A 16,967-nucleotide genomic window follows, 5' to 3' on the forward strand; every position below is an offset into this window, starting at 1 on the left:
CTCCCTGCATATAACTCAGATTGTCAAAATTTGGAGGCATATCAGGTGTTAATCGTCTGAGGTTTTCCTTTCAGATTGGTTCATGCTTAGGAGATTGCCAGGAAAGGAGGTTATTAGAATTCAAGGGAAAGCTCAGAGTTCCAGTTACTAGAAAGGGGAGGGGAGCTGGGCATAGTGGTGCATCCTGTAATCCCAGCACTCAGGGAAGCAGGCGGATCTCTGTGAGTTCGAGGCCAGCTTGGTGTACAAAGCAAGTCTAGGATAGCCAAGGCTACACAGAGAAACTTTGTCTCAAAAAAAAAAAAAGAAAGAAAGAAAGAAAAAGAAAAGAAAGGGGAAAGGATGTCTGTTTGTTCAATTTATGAACATTAAAATGTATTATGCCCTTTGAGTTTTGAGAAGCATGCACACTTACAATCAACTATAATCAGACATCTGTGTTTTTAGCATTGTTGACTTTGAACCAAAGAGCCTCTTACATGTTAGGCAAGTGCTCTGCCATTGTGCTGTCTCTTCTTTCTGTATAGAGAACATTTTTATCACCCCGGAAAATCCTGTCATGGTTCTTGCTGTCAGTCTTCCCACCCCAGTTTAGGCCCATGATATGGCATCACTGACCCTCCTCTAGATTAGTTTTGCCCTTTCTTTATGTAAATAGTTCTTACAGCATTGCCTTTTCTGTTTCACTTCTTTCCTTCAGTTATTAAAATGCATCTGGGCTATTCATACCAGTCGTATTAAACCATGATTGGTTTAATAGTGTACTACATTTTTTTTCATTTATCTGTGGTGGTTTAATCATTATGTAGGTTTATTTCCACTGCTTTTAGATAATATCCAGAGTGAAAATTTTTAATTACATGGTAAATGTGTGTTAAATTTAACAGGGAATTACCAATTGATGTTTATCATGGCTGTATTGATTTTGTTCCTAGGAGCAGTGTGTGAGAACCCTCCCTCTTTCACATCCTTTCCAGCACTCCCAATAGGTAGTGTTAGTAATTCTAGTGGCTGTAATTCTGTATAAAATACCTCACTGTGATGTTTAATGATTTTTCTTGTGGTTGATAGTTGTCTGTGCATTCCTATCATGTGCTTATTGGCTGTATACAGTGTGTGTGTGTGTGTGTGTGTGTGTGTGTGTGTGTGTGTGTGTGTGTATGATGTCTATTCAAATGTCCTTTCAGTTTTTCAAATTGGAATATCTTATTAGTTCAGGAATTTTTTCTTCTGTTTGCAAATCCCTTTTTTTTTTTTTTTTTTTTTTTGCAAATCCCTTATTATTCACATGTCTACTTTCATTGCGCAGCACTGACTGGCCTGGAATTTACAATGTGCACCATGCTGGCCGTAAACTCTGGGAATCCCCTGCCCTGGCCTGCTGAGGGCTGGGAGTGAAGGTGTGTGCCACCACACCTGGCCACTTTAACTTTTTTGATGACATAGCTTCCCAAGAGCAGTTGTCATTTCTTGATGAAGTCTGCTTTACAATTTGTTTTCTTTTCTGAGCTTGTTGGGTGAAGAGTTTTTCTTTGTTTTCCTGAGCTGATGTTTATTTTATGGGCCATAAGTAAGGATTATTTTTGCTTTGAGCTGTCTAGCTTTCCAGCACCATTCGTTGAACAAACTCTTTTATATTTCTCCATTGAATTGCCCTGGATACTTTGTCAAAAGTCAGTCAACCATGTATATGAAAAGCTGCTTAAAAATTAGTGATTGTTTCAGGCATAGTGGCTCACACCTGTAATTTCAGTATTTGACAAGCTGAAATAGGATTACTGTGAGTTCAAGTAGGTACAGGTTGAGAAGTGTACACAAATAAAATCTAATAATTAAGTCTAAGTACAAAAAGTATCATTTTGCCTTTTTTTTTTTTTTTTTACATTTGTCTATTGTGTAGGGGGGTGGAGAGGGAACACGCATGCTACGTGTATGTGTGAGATCAGAGGATAGTCAATGGGAGTCAGTTCTCACCTTCCACCATGTGGGTGGAATCAAACCCAGGTCCTCTGGTAGCAGCAAGCGTCTTTAACCACTGAGCCATCTATTTGGCCCCTCCCTATCAACATTTTAAAAATGGGAATCTGTAAAATTTGGGGGGCTAGCTATTAAAATTATTCATTGATAATTGGATTGCTAGCCGCCAAAAGTCATTGAGGTACTTTAAAATGTGAAGTAATTCACTTTCTGCCCATTTATGTTCTTTACGTCAGGAATTGGTTTGTGTTTATTTATTGTGATTTTTTTTTTCTTTTAAAGGTTGGAACCAGGTGGAAAGATGTGGTCTCCAAATGCATACGATGCCACTTACAGCCGCTTTTGCTGTTTTATGCGAACCCAGACGGCACAGCAGTCTCTACTGAGGATGCACTCAGGCAGGTTGTCCACTGGTCACATTACAAATCAGTTGCAGAAAATATGGGTAATTCCTTTTAAAAAGTTTTTTTTGGTATTTTTCTGTTATTAAATGTAAGATGAGAATATTTTATAATAATGTTAAGAATATTTTAAAATTGAGTTTCAGTCAAGTGAAATTCAGGATAATTCCACGATATTTTGTTGATCTTTTCAAAGAAGCCTTTCCCTGCCGGTAGCCTCAGAAGCAATCCTAGGAATCACTCAGTGCGATGCACCTAGGACATGGAAGAGGCTAGTTGATGGGGAGCTCTTTCAGTCAGTGAATTCTGAGATTGTAAATGTTTCGTAACCAGAAATCCGAAGCTGTTTCGGATGCTTATTAAAAGCGAATAAAATTCCAAGTGACATCAGCTCTTTAAGTGTTAAGTTATTTTGTCTAGGCCTACAACAGAGGGCTTCTGAAAGGCTCTACCTGCAGGGTATCGAGGCAGATGCTGAGACTCATAGCCAAACTTTGGGCATAGTGCAGGGAATCTTATGAAAGAAGTGGAATATAGTAAGACCTGGAGAGGACAGGAGCTCCACAGGGAGAGCAACAGATCCAAAAAAATCTGGGCACAGGGGTCTTTTCTGAGACTGATACTCCAGCCAACGGCCACTCATGGAGATGGCCTGGAACCCCTGCACAGAGGTAGCCCATGGCAGCTCAGTGTCCAGGTGGATTCCATAGTAATGGGACTGTCTCTGACAGGAACTGGTTGGCTTGCTCTTTGATCACCTCCCCCTGAGGGGGAAGCAGTCTTACCAGGCCACAGAGGAAGACAATGCAGCCACTCCTGATGAGACCTGATAGACTAGGATCAGAGGGAAGGGGAGGAAGACCTCCCTTATCAGTGGATTGGGGGAGGGATATGGGTGAGGAAGAGGGAAGGAGGGTGGGATTGGGATGGGAGGAGGGAGGGAGCTACAGGGGGGGAATACAAAGTGAATAAACTGTAATTAATAAAAATAAATTAAATAAATAAATACCGGCCAAAAAAAAAAAGAATATTTGAAAAGTTGACTTAACATCTTTTTATCTAATGGGAAGGAAAGGAATGATGCATTTTAAACTGTCTTTTTAAGGATGTGAAAAGCCTATCATTTACAAACCAGAAAGTTCAAAGGAAAGTGGACTTGGTGGTCAGGCAAAACAGAGAGAGAATCACAAATTTCAAACTGATAATATTTCATCATTTAACCGGAGCCAAATGCAGACAAGTGGAAGGAGAGGACCAGGTATGTGTTTACAGAATCTAGTGTACATTGTCTGTAAACAGTTGAGCATCCCTTCTTTCTCAGTTACAGAATCTGTAATTCCTGGCCTAGCCCTACCCATCAAGAAAAAATAATAGGGAGATTCTCTGAAAGTTATAATCCTACTGACCAATTGAAGATAATCTGTGCCATGGATCAAGACAGCATGAATTTATAAAAGTTTTATTGCCCGTGGCCAGCTTCTAATTACTCTAGGCTTTATACCTATTACGTGAATTGGAGATAGTTCTAGTACCTGCCTCAGAGATTTAAATAAATAAGACTACTTAGAGCCCAGAAAATACTTTTTGCCTCTTCATTTAATAGCAGTTTTTATCTTTTTTCTTTACAGATGCTCTAGGGACTATTATAAACTGTATTTAAAGAAAATGTGGGTCCAGTGTCAAGAAAAATTATGCTGAGCATTTAATTAAGCATAAAAATGAGTTCATTCTATTCTTTGGTTGTTTTAAGTTACATTGTGTGTGTGTTCGTGTGCATTATATACATGCGTATGCATGCCACAATGTGTGTGTGTGTGTGTGTGTGTGTGTGTGTGTGTGAACGTCAGAAAACAAACCTTTCCATCCTGTGAGCCAGGGATTGAATTCAGGCTGGCAACGAGTGCCCACTGAGCCATCTCACTGGGCCATATATATATATATATTTTTGGTTCAGGGTTTACTTTTGATAAACAACTTGGAAAATAATGTATATCATTATAAGAATGTTTCCTTTACAGTTAAGTCAAGCCATGATCAAAGAGAAAGGATGAAAGATATTTCCAGAGAATGTGCTCTGAAAGCTATTGAACAGAAAAATGCACTTTCTTCTCAGCGGAGAGATTTAGAAAAAGGACAAAGGAAAGATCCAGGCCGACAAAGGGGTAAGCTAAGCACTTAGAGAAGTCATTTAAAAAGAACTGGCAAAAAAAATCTTATTTTAAAATGGAGTTTTGGGGCTGGAGAGATGGCTCAGTGGTTAAGAGCACTGGCTGATTTTCAAGAGGACCCTGGTTCAATTTCCAGCAACCACATGGCAGATAACAGCTGTCTGGTCTGTAACTCAAATTCCAGTGGATCTGACTCCCTCACAAAAATACATATGTATGGCAAACACCAAATGTACATAAAAATAAGTAAATATTTAAAAACCATAATAAAACAAAATGGAGTTTGATGTTATACTGTGTATATTTACATGGTACATTTTAGATATTTACATGTTTCTCAGTATGATTTCTTGAATGCCCTTGTACAAAATGCAAAAAAGAAAAATTTTCCAGTTCTTATTTAATTGTAATTTTGAGATATGTCTTAGTTACTGTTATATTGCTGTGAAGAGATACCGTTACCAGGACAACTATTGTCAAATAAAGCATTTAGTTGGGGGATTGCTTGTAGTTTTAGAAGGTGAGTCCATGATTATTGTGGCAGGAAGCAGACAGGCATGGTGCTGGAGCAGCGGCTGGGAGCTTTGCATCCTGATCCGTAGGTAGGAGAGACACAGGGCCTGGTGTGGGCTTTTGAAACCCCATAGCCCATTTGCAGTGGCAAACCTTCTTCAACACCACCACCACACATACTCTAACAAGGCCACACCTCCTAATGTTTCTCAGACCGTTCAACTCACTGGGGACCACGCAAACATGCAGGCCCATGGTGGCCGCTCTCTATAAAAGCACCACAAGATACTATATTTTTACCTCTATTTACCGTTTATTTACAAATGCAGTTCAGTTGGTTTACTAAGGAGGAAGGTCCTGGGAAGCTGCTTACTGTAGGACACCTGCTGACAAGCATGTCCAAGGCTTAGATGATCCTCAGTGCTGAAAACAAACGGGAGACTTAGAAGGGCTTCTCACGGCCCGTACTTCTGCTTGCTGTTAATCCAGTAGCTTTCAGTGCATTTTAAACTTAACCTTTTTTGATTTTACCATGTTTTCATGGTTATAAATTTACCACTACATTTTAAATGCTGAGTTCAGGGATTTGCTACAGTGACATTGCGCATACTTTGGTGTGTGGGTGTGGTATGACATTCCTGAGATGGATGCTCCTTCAGGGTGTGTTTGTTTCTGGTTTGGACAGATGCCCTCTGCTGTCCTGGAAGACTAAGACAGCGCCTCACAAGCCAAGTGACAGTGTGTCTCATTCTTGAACTCTGAAAATATTTACCAACATCAGACATAAGAAATGTATTTATGATTTTTGTTAATTGTAAGTGAGCCAAAATGCTTAATTCTTTATGAAAAGAGCAGTTTTTATGGTCTACTTTATAGGTCTTTTTAAAGCTCAGTTAATTTTATAAATATCTCTCATTTGTAAATAAACGGTAAAGCACTGTTTTTGTTTGGTTGATTGGGTTTTTGATACATGATCTCACTACATAGCCCAGGCTGGCTTCAGGCTCCTGATCTTTTTGACCCTCATGGTTTGAACCTCCCACGCGCTGAGGCCAGGCCACATCGGTAGTGAATGTTTGAACTCCGAGCCAGTGTGTGACGTGTCTCCGTCTCTATCACTCTCACATGTCTTCTGTACCATTATTATTCTCAAGATTTGGTTGATGAAGATCTTTCACCTTTCAAGTCTGGATCACCTCCTGCCCCAGATGGCTTTAGACAACAAGGGAACCCTCATCTCTACCACAGCCAAGGCAAAGGACCCTACCAACATGACCGAGCTGCCCAGGAGAGCCACACTTCTGGAAAAATGTTAAGTTCAAGCAAATCCCAGAATCTTCTTGTTTCTGGAGAGAAAACAACAGGCAAAGCGAAGAGTGACAGTGGCACTGGCTATGACACAGACAGCAGCCAAGATTCAAGGGACAAAGGAGGCAGCTGCAGTAGTAGGGCTAAAAGCCGCCACCGTGCTTGGAAACCGATGAGAGAAACATTAAATGTTGATAGTGTTTTTAGTGAAAGTGAAAAAAAGCAACATAGTCCAAGGCGTAAGTCAGATATCAGTAACAGACCTAAATGTAGCAAGGATCAGAGTTTTAATAATTGGACAAAAGCAAACCCAAAGCAAAAAGGGTTAATGACCATATATGAAGATGAAATGAAGCAGGAGGCAGGAAACAGAAGTTCCCTCGAAACTAATGGAAAAGGAGCAGAGAAAAGTACTGGCGCCACAGAGAGCAGGACTGGTAACAGCTGGCAGATGCAAAGGACAGAGTCTGGGTATGAAAGCAGCGACCATGTCAGTAACGGATCTGCTAATTTGGACTCGCCTGTTGTTGATGGAAGTGGAGCAGCGGCGGATATCAGTGGAGGGAAAGCCTTCAGGTAATACACAGATCAGCAATTTCTCCCTCACCATTCTTCGTCGATTTTTAAAAAGATTTATTTGTGTGTGTGTGTGTGTGTAAATGTATACCATGTGTGTGAGGGGATGCCTGTGGAGGAAAGAAGAGGTCATTGTATCTCCTGGAACTGGGTTAGAGACTGCTGATGAGCCTCATGTAGGTGCTGGGAACCCAACTCTGATCCTCTGGAAGAGCAAGAAGTGCTTTTAACTGCTGCACTATCTCTCCAAACCCTTCTTTTTGTTTCTTTAAAGATGTTTTCCTGCTTTGAAACTGTTACATAAATTGTAGACTGACTTAGGCAAGTGAAACCTGTGCTTTTTAAAATTGCATTCATTGGCTTATGCTAGGTAAGCAGGAAAACATCATGAACTTAGAGTAAGGAGACAAACCTAGTATATTAAAGCTTATTTGATATTTCATACTTTCAACTTTAATAGTTATTTCCTAACTTCAAAATAATGACTGTTGTTCTTAGGTAACTTGAAAAGCACAGAATCACAGGAACTATTTTCATTATTATCAGCTTGGTTTTTAAAAGCTGTTGATTATTAATAGTTAATATTGATTTAACTTTCAGTTAAACAGCCGTTATTCCTAAACCAGTTGTATACCCAAATTACCTCATAGAGACTAGGATCTATTTAATTAAGCTGGAGCACAATGCTGGGCAATAATTACTCCATCCTAAACCTCCAAGCCTGCATAGCCTCCTTTCATTCATAGTTCCCACATTATACTTGCTTTTTAGTCCTATCTTACGTCTGGTTCATTTCTCCTAACATTTCCCGGTCCTCTCCCCTTGGATCTCTCCCCTCACCCTTCTTTCTTTCTCCTCTGCCCGCCCGGGACCAGGATGTCCCACCCTGTTCTCTCCGTTGCTTTTGGAATGTGGGTGTTTGATTTGTATCTCTGCCACCACATCCATGCCTGCAGTGCCTGCTAGGGCCTGAAGAGGGTGTTGGATCCCCGGGAGTGACTGGCAGTTGTGAGCTACCATGTGGTTGGTAGGAATTGAACCCAGGTCCTCTCAAAGAACAACCAGAGCTCTTTACTACTGAGCTAGCTCTCCAGTCCTCAACTATTTTTTGCTACGGGCTTTAAAGTTTTGACTTAAATTGGTAACTTAGTTGAGCTTATTGTTGAATTATTTCATATATATATATATATATAAATATATAAATTATCATCTCTGACATTTATATCTCAGAACTGGGGTAGTTTCTGTTACTACAGCCCAGTTCTATGGAAGCAAATATAAAATAATTCAAATAAGTTTGTGATCAGCTAATTAATTCTAAATACATATTTTTATTACTATTGTTATCAACAATACATTTAGACATTTCTATAATCTCTCAAACATGCTTGCTCTCAGCTTAATGGCTGATTTCTTAATATCACTCTTGTTACTTTTTTCTGTTTTTAATTTTTCAAAAACATACTCTTATCTAGTGCTTGTCCACATTGATTCGTTAAAAAATCAGATTTTACAAGAATCATCTGCTCCTGTTCTATTAAAAAATTTGTTTCCATAATGAATTAAAGGAACTTTCCTCTTAGCATTATAAATTTCATGGCACTTCTTGAAATGCACTAGTACAAATAATAGAAAGAATAGGACTTTATGTATAAAGTTTATACATAAACTTGCATTTTAATTATTAGACAAATTAATTTAGCTTACAAAGCAATTTCTTATTGTAAGAAAAGAAACATAATTATATTCAAGTATTGTAAGCTGTATTAAATAGTATGCATTAAGCCATGTCACTAATTCCAGCACTTCGGAGGCAAAGGCAGGAGGACTGTAGATGCTAGGTCATCTTGAATTATAAAACAAAGCAAAACAATAAAAATGCACATCCAGTTCTTAGAAGGGCGTCTAATGTCTGAACAAGAGTTATTTCCTGTCTTAGAATACACTGAGATAATGCACAGTAACTAATCGCTTGGCTGTGTGTCTTATTTTCCAGTGAGCAGGTTAAGATGAGCGATCGCAATGTAGACAGTGCGGAGTGCATGTCTCACCAGAGCAGAGACCTCCTAGAAGGTAAAATCGCACTTAAGTATGCTTTGATGGTTGCTGGAAAGAGTGATCTACGGTACCTTATTGTCTGCTGTCATGATATACCATACGTCTGTGGTTGGTGTTTCTATTGCTGTGATGAAACACCACGACCAGACCAAAGCAACTTGGGGAGGAAAGGGTTTATTTGGCTTACACTTCTGTATCGCTGTTCATCATCAAAAGAAGTCAGAACAGGAACTCAAACATGGCAGCAACCTGGAGATGGGAGCTGATGCAAAGGTCAAAGAGAGGTGCTGCTTACTGCGTTGTTCCTCCTCCTGTCTTGTTCAGCCTGCTTTTTTATAGAGCTCAGGACTCCCAGCCCAGGGGAGGCACCATCAAACAATGGGCTGGACCCTTACCCATTGATCACTAAGAAAATGCTGTACAGGCTTTCCTACAACTACAGGGTTTCTCAGTGTAGCCTTGGCTGTCCTGGATTGCTTTATAGACCACTCTAGCCCAGAACTCAACGGACATCTACCTGCCTCTGCCTCCCTGTGTGCTGGGATTACAGGCGTGAGCTACCATGCCTGGCTGGCGGCATTTTCTTAAGTGAAGCTCCCTTTTCTCAGATGACTTTGGCTTGTGTCAAGTTGACATAAGACTATCCAGAACAACTTAGAAAACCCTATATGGCCAAAATAATTACTTTGATTTGAGTGGAGTTTGTGCCTGTAATCCCAGCACTGAGGAAGTTAAGTAAGGCACAAGGATTGCAAGGTACAGGCCATTCAGATAGAGTGAGACAAAACAAATATATAAATATAAATAACATTTTAAGTAACTATAACACCAATAATTGTGTTTTAATTTATGCGTGTATTATAATGGGATAAAGACATCAAACTTTTGTATATACTGTCTAGTCATGCTGTTTTTCATATTGGCTTCACAACACTGATTTTAGTTTTTTATCACTTTGATTAGCTGAACATACCTTTGAAAGGCTGAATAGCCTTTTAAAACATAGTGTTTTTTACATTTATTGACTGTGTGTGCACACACATGCCACCATGCATGTGCAGTTAGAGAACAACCTGAGAGCCAGCTCTCTTACTTCTACCATATTGGTTCTAGAGGTCACACTCGGGTCAAGATTTCATGGCACGCACCTCTGCCCACTGAGCAAGACCCCCACTAGCCGTGATTGTGTGCCTCCATATATGCCTTCAACATTCCAGTATTAGTGTTTACTTGTTTGATTTACATGATGAAATCTTTGAGTCCTGGCCCTCCCACCCCAGTAGCACCTTGAATTTGGGGTTTGATTTGATTTGATGGACCTTTGAACACATTGGTTTTCCAAAGTTTGGTTTGAGTTTTTCTCGAACTTATGTTACTATAAATTATGGGTATGCCTTTGTGTACAAATGAGCGCTAGTGTCCCAGGGGACTAGAAGTGTTGGATCCCCTGAAGCTGGAGTTGCAGGTGGTTGTAAACTGTCTTACGTGGAGTGCTGGGAACCAAATTGAAGTTTCCTGCAAGAGTAACGTGTGCTCTTGACCACTGCGCTATCTGAATTTGAACAGTGTTGCTCCTCAGTCTCTTCTTCATACCCTTCTCTTCCATTGGAGCCTTCCTTCCAATAAACACCCCTCCTGCTTTCATTAGTTTCTGTGTGTGACCTACTGAGTTTACTTAGCTTCCAGCCTAAATGTCGATTGGAGGTAATTGGTGGAATTTCTCTGGAGGGATGAGGCCTCAGTCTTCTCACCTCCATGCACAATGAAATGTAATGGACCCATTGTACAGGTCTTGTACAGATACCACAGCCACAGTGAGTAGTAAGTGCAACCACTGTACCATGTCCAGAAGATGTCTTAAGGTAGATCGTTAGGTTGTTTGAGATCTTTCTGATGACTTTTTTTAAGTACAGGTATGTAGAGCTGTACTTCTTAAGACTACCTTCATCATATCCCATGGGTTTTAGTGTGTTGTGCCTTCATTTTTCTTTTAACTCTATGAATTCTGAAAGTTTTCTTTTTGATTTCTTCAATGATCTAGATCTTCAATGATGTAGAAATACTGAATATTCCCACAGTGAATGTTCAATATTGTGCTGTTTATTTTTCACGAATTTGTATATATTTTATGATTTCTCGTGCTATTAATTTGTGGTCTTATTCCATTGTGATCAGATAAAATAAAAGGAATTATTTTACTTTTTCTGTATTTGCTAAGACTTGCTTTATGATCAACCAAAAACCATACATAGAGAGGACCTAGACCCCCTGCTCAGATGTAGCACATAGAGCTGAGTCTGCATGTAGATTCCCTCGTAAGAGGAGAAGAGACAGTCTCTGACATGAACTCAGTTGCCTGCTCCTTGATCACTTCTCCCTGGTAGGGCAACCTAGCCAGCCCACAAAGGAAGATGATCCAGGCAGTCCTGATGGGACCTGATAGGCTAGGATCAGACAGAATGAGAGGAGGACCTCCCCTATCAGTGAACTAGGGAAAGGGGATAGAGAGAGAAGGAGGGGGCTGCAACTGGGATACAAAGTGAATAAATTGTAAATAATAATGCTAAAAAAGAAGAAAAAAAAAAAGACTTTGTGTTCTGTATGTAATTCCATTTTGGAGAAAATGTCATGGATTTCTGAGAAGAATTTGTAATCTGTAGAGTTTGGGTAGGATATTCTGTAGTGTCTTTTTGGATATTTGATGCATAGTGTGGCTTTATTTCATTGTTTCTCTGTTTTTTTCTCTGATCACTGTACTAGTGAAAGTTGGATAATGAAGTCAACTTACTGTGTTGGAATAAATTTGTGTCCTTTGTGTAGTAGTAAAAGTTTTATGAAATTGGGTAAGCCCATGTTTGGTGTATATATTTGGAATTATAATATCCTTGTTGGGTTCCTTTACAGATGATGAAGTGTCTCTTTATTTTTTCTGATTAGATTTTATTTGATTTTGAAGTTTGTTTTTTTTTGTAGGTATTAGAATAGGGATGCCTGCCTGTTTTCTGTCCTATTTGCAGGGAAAATCTTCTTCCACTCTTTCACCAAAAGACTGTGTCTATCTTTGATGGCAAAGTATGTTTCTTGGAAGCAGCAAAAGGAAGGATTCTGTTTTCCAATCCAATCTGCTAGATTCTGTTTTTATCTGGGACATTGAAACAGTTGATACTGAAAAGTGTATATTGATTTTTTTTTCTGTTGATTTTGTTTGTTGGTTTTTTTTTTGTTTTGTTTTTTTTGTTTTGTCCTCTTGTATAACTACTATCTTGTTTTTCTCTGTAGGCCTCTTATCTTCCCTTTCTGTCTGAAATAATTCCTTCCAGTATCCTTTATAGGGCTACCTCTTTGGTTATAAATTTCTTTAGCTTGCCTTTGTAATGGTAAATTTTTCCTTTCTCCTTCATTTAGGATAGATAGTTTTGCTAGGTATATTAAGCTGGGTTAAGCTGTGATTTTTCAGAATTTGTGTTATATATTTTCCAAGCACTTAAAAGCCATTGAGAAGTTAGCAGTTACTCTGATGGGCTTGCCTCAATATGTAACTTGCTCCTTACTGCTTGCAACTTTTAACATACTTTTTTTTGTTTTGTATATTTAGTGCTTTAACTGTATGACATGGTTCTTTTATTGTCCTGTCTATATGATGTTCTTGTATCTGAGTAGGTATCTCTTTCCCAAGATTTGGGAAATGATCTGTGATTTTATTGAAAATAATTCCTATTCTTCTCCTTCCGTGGCCATAATTCATCAATTATACCTTTCATGGTGTCCCAAAGATTTTTCTTATGTATGCCTAGATATGAGTGATCCTATTCCTCTCCTTTACCTTCAAGTCCTGGAATATTGTCCGCTACATGTGTCATTCTTTTGGCAAGGCTTTCCACTGAACTTTTACTTAACCTATTGGAATTTTCATTTCTGTCATTTCAGTTTGTTTTTCTTCAGTATTTCTATCTCCTTATTGACTTCTGTTTTCATATCCCAAATTGATTTTTTGTTGTTGTTTTATGTAATTATTTGTGTTCTTGAGTGTATGCCATGTCCTCTTTGGCTTGTTTGAACATATTTAAAATTGGTCATTTGAATTGTGTGTCAGTAATTTTACCTGGGTTATTTCACAGAATTTCATTATTGTGGGGCTTGTGATTTTTGGAGGAGACAATTTGAATAGGATATGAACAGTGAGGAACCAGAGTGGCCTGCCACAGTGACTGTGTACTCTGTGATACTGCTGGAGACTGGATTCTCTGGCCTTGTTGGATGACCTCTGCACTCTCTAACCTCAGCTGGCAAAGCAGAACTGAGGCCAGAGTGTAGACGGGCTCGCTACTTTAAATTGTGAACCGGAACTGAGATCAAGGTACTACAGCATTCCCTTACTCCAGACGGCCAACCAGAGCTGGGCTCCCTGCCATAAGGAAGCTCATACTCAAAGGCTTTTAAAGAATGGGGTTAGCTACATCAGGCAGTGAAAAGGGGGAAACATCAGTCAGGATGTACGGCTTACTGTATAGGTTAGTTTTAGTGTTGCAGCCTAAGTTACCTTGACTTACAGTTTGAGCATCTTACGGCTTGCTACACCATGCCCACTGGGTGCCACGAGGAAGGGGAGAGAATACACCAGTGGGCTCATGAAACAGCAAAACCTTATATTATTCCCACCATATCTGTGGAGTCGCTGCTCGATCAGGGCCAGACAAGGACTTGTGAACCTTATTTCTTCTGGCAGCCCTGAGTAGGGCCTAAATCAGGGTTTCTAAGGATAAAAACTGCAGGCATCTGAGCCAAATTACAGTTACAGTGTTCCCCAATCTGAACTCAGGGATTAGGGACTTTCCCAAGTGTTCCATCATTGTCAACTGATGTTGAATATAAGCTTTTTGCTCAGCCAATCAAATTCATTTGTTCTTTCTGTTGTTAGGAACAGGCATTATGTTTTGAAGAAATATTGTTGCCTAGAGAAGGAGCTGGTCAGCTGAGGTAAAATGGAGTCTGAGGTCAAGTGGCAGTACCTAACTCAAGTTCCTTTGCCTGTGCCCCACAGGCTCGGTATGGCAAGGGTGGCATGACCAGGGGAACTTAGGTATGGCGTCACACTGCATCTGCAGTTAGGAAGCAGGGAGAGATGAATGCTCATCCTGAGTCCAGAGCTGCAGGCCAGATGCTGCCACATTTAGCCTGTGTCTCTGCACCTCAGTTCATGTCCAGAGATGTACTTCCTAAGTGACTCTAGGTTCTGTCAGTTTGACAGATTAACTATCACACTTACACTGTTGTAATATCTCCAAGATTTCAGTGTCTTGTCACAAGTTTATACCTTACTCATTCATACCTGTGTTCTGAGAGCCAACATGAGCTGCTTTGCTAGGTGTCTGTCAATGCCTCACATAAGCGGTGTAGTAGTTATAGAAATGAAAGGAGCTTATAACATGCAGAACCATCTCTGGGCCCTTCAAATGTCACACTAGATTGGTACTTCTGCTCACACCCATTGTCCGTGCCAACACTTTTAAGCAGGCCTAATTTTAAGAATGGGAACGTGAGTTTTACAAGTGCCTATAAATGAATTAAGTATGTGTGATAGCTACAACAATACCAGGGAGAGTGGGAGAGTCTAGTTTTACAAATGCCTAGAGCTGAATTACGTATGTGTCATAGCTATAATGATACCAGAGGCGTTAAGAAAAATTAATAAGCAGTCATCAGAAAAGGTTCACTTGGAAACAATATGTAGTGGCATGGAATTATTACAGATGATATGCTAAAATATGTAGCAGCTTATAAACCAAATTAACATGAGGATTTGTGCTTGGAGAAAGGGCTGCACTGTTGAAATAAAGGAAAATGTTTTCAAGTTTTAGAATTCAGAGGGAGGGGCGTTACTTTTCACAGGAAACAGCCGTAAGTAGCCAATTATAAATATTTTAGTCCATGTCCTTCTTGAGGTGTTTGTGGAGATTATTTTTCAGGTTACAGGACTTTAATGTGATTATTTGTTAATTTGTTTTGTTTTTATCAAATGTATGCTATCAGGAGGAAACACTTTATAGTAAGGAAATAACTTTCCCTTCCCATATCAAAATGCCTGGCTTGTTTTAAAAATTTCATAAAAGTCTAAGTAACCAAGTATTACAGGAAACAGTAAAAGGTTGGCCAGAAATCACAGCAGGAGTCAGTTAAATGAACAATAACTGCAAGTTCAGTAAATGCTCCTTACTTCCTGAAGGCTGTAAAAACACAAGGTCATAGAGATTTTGATGAAGACTTCATTGTTTTATAGTGAGTTTACACATTCAACATGAGTGTGTGTGTTACACTACATTTTTACTTTTACTTGAGTAAAGAATACAAAATTTACCATTCTAATGATTTTATGTGTTATTAGTACTTTACGTTATCGTACAACCATCCATTTTCCAAACTACTTTATCAAAATCGAAACGCTGTACCCACTAAACAGCTCTTCTCGTCTCCCCTCAAGAAGCTGGCAAGGATCATTCTGGTTTGGTTTGTTTGTTTTGTCACGAAGTTTGGCTGTTTTTGGTGCCTCAGATAGATAGACTTGTATTTATCCTTTTGTATCTGGGTTATTTTATTCTTCATAACCCCAAGAATTATCCATGTTGTAACTCGCATAAACACTTCATTTTTTTCTTTTATTTTTTGATATAACCACACCATTTCCCACTTGCCTTTCCTCCAAGCCTTCACATGTCCCTCCTTGCTCTCTTTCAAATTCATGAACTGTTTTTATTAATTGTTGTTATAAACATATGTGTGTGTGTATATAGATAGATACACAAATATAGGTACGGGTGTGTGTGTGTGTGTGTGTGTGTGTGTGTGTGTGTGTATTCCGAAATACTTAAACACAATCTGCTGAGTATAGAATGTTTTTTGATGTTTTCAGAGCTGATCATTTGGTATTGGATAAGCAGTTGGTGTGCTCTTCTCTGGGGAAGACTCTTCCCCTGCTCTCAGCATTCCATAGTGGCCTGCAGTTCTTTGAGCAGCGTTGAGGCCTCCCAGGCATTGCCCATTCAGAATAGCATGTCTTTTGTTGCTGCCCAAGAACTTCATTTTCTTAAAGCTTATCCATTAGTCTGTTGATGAACATTTGCATCATTGCCGCCTCTTAGCTATGATGCACACTGTTAGTGTGAACCCTGGTTTGCAAGTGGATGCTTGTGTCCTCATGGTCATGTTTTAGCGCATATCCAAAGTCCTGTGGTAGTTCGTTTTCTTTTAATTTATGTGTGTGTCTGTGAACACCTGCCACATGTATGTCTGCCACCAAGATCCTTAGAGAGTTTCAGTTTTTTATTACTAGAGATACTATATAGCCTTATCTCTATATGATGAGTTCTGCTGCAAAAACAAGGGTATTTTGAAGATGCCTTGGTGATATTTGAACTCTTTATTCCTAGTGGGATTTCAAATTCTTTTAAATACAATAAAAGAAATACAAAAAGAAATAATCATACATGAAGAATATAAAAAATTCAACGTGCAAGGCTGGAGTGGTATAGATGCAGCAGTCATGAGATGATTGCAAGAGGAATTAGCAGAACCTAAATCTGATGTAGCTTTATTATTTTCTTTGGTAGCAGTGGGTGAATTTTGATTACTGAGAAAATTGACTTTTGCCTTATCCTAAAAGGCGTTTAATATATGGATATTAGTCATATAATAAAGTATAAACATACTAAAATCTTTACACCTAAAGAGCTAAGCAAGAAGGAGGACCCTAGGGAAGTTGCTCAAACCTTACTCAGAAAACAAATGGGATGGACAGTGGAAGCAGGAGAAAGCAGGGAACAGGACAGGAGCCTACTACAGAGGGCCTCTGAAAGACTCTACTCAGCAGTGTATCAAAGCAGACACTGAGACTCATAACCAAACTTTGGGCAGTATGCAGGAAATCTTATAAAAGAAGGGGGAGATGAAAGATCTGGAGGGGCCAGGAGCT

At 39.3% G+C, this 16,967-nt stretch overlaps 1 protein-coding gene across 1 annotated transcript in view; it reads left to right on the forward strand.

Moving 5' to 3' along the window:
* Window positions 1-16,967, forward strand: part of Usp53 (ubiquitin specific peptidase 53) — a 66,757-nt gene that overhangs the window by 31,641 nt on the left and 18,149 nt on the right. The window contains exons 10-14 of the mRNA XM_021661073.2: window positions 2,260-2,422; window positions 3,484-3,636; window positions 4,397-4,540; window positions 6,214-6,943; window positions 8,940-9,016. Of these exons, the coding sequence (XP_021516748.1) occupies window positions 2,260-2,422; window positions 3,484-3,636; window positions 4,397-4,540; window positions 6,214-6,943; window positions 8,940-9,016 (1,267 nt within the window). The remainder of the gene's footprint in view (window positions 1-2,259; window positions 2,423-3,483; window positions 3,637-4,396; window positions 4,541-6,213; window positions 6,944-8,939; window positions 9,017-16,967) is intronic.

The sequence above is a fragment of the Meriones unguiculatus genome, chromosome 10 (assembly GCF_030254825.1).
Source record: "Meriones unguiculatus strain TT.TT164.6M chromosome 10, Bangor_MerUng_6.1, whole genome shotgun sequence".
Classification (NCBI taxonomy): Eukaryota; Metazoa; Chordata; class Mammalia; order Rodentia; family Muridae; genus Meriones; species Meriones unguiculatus.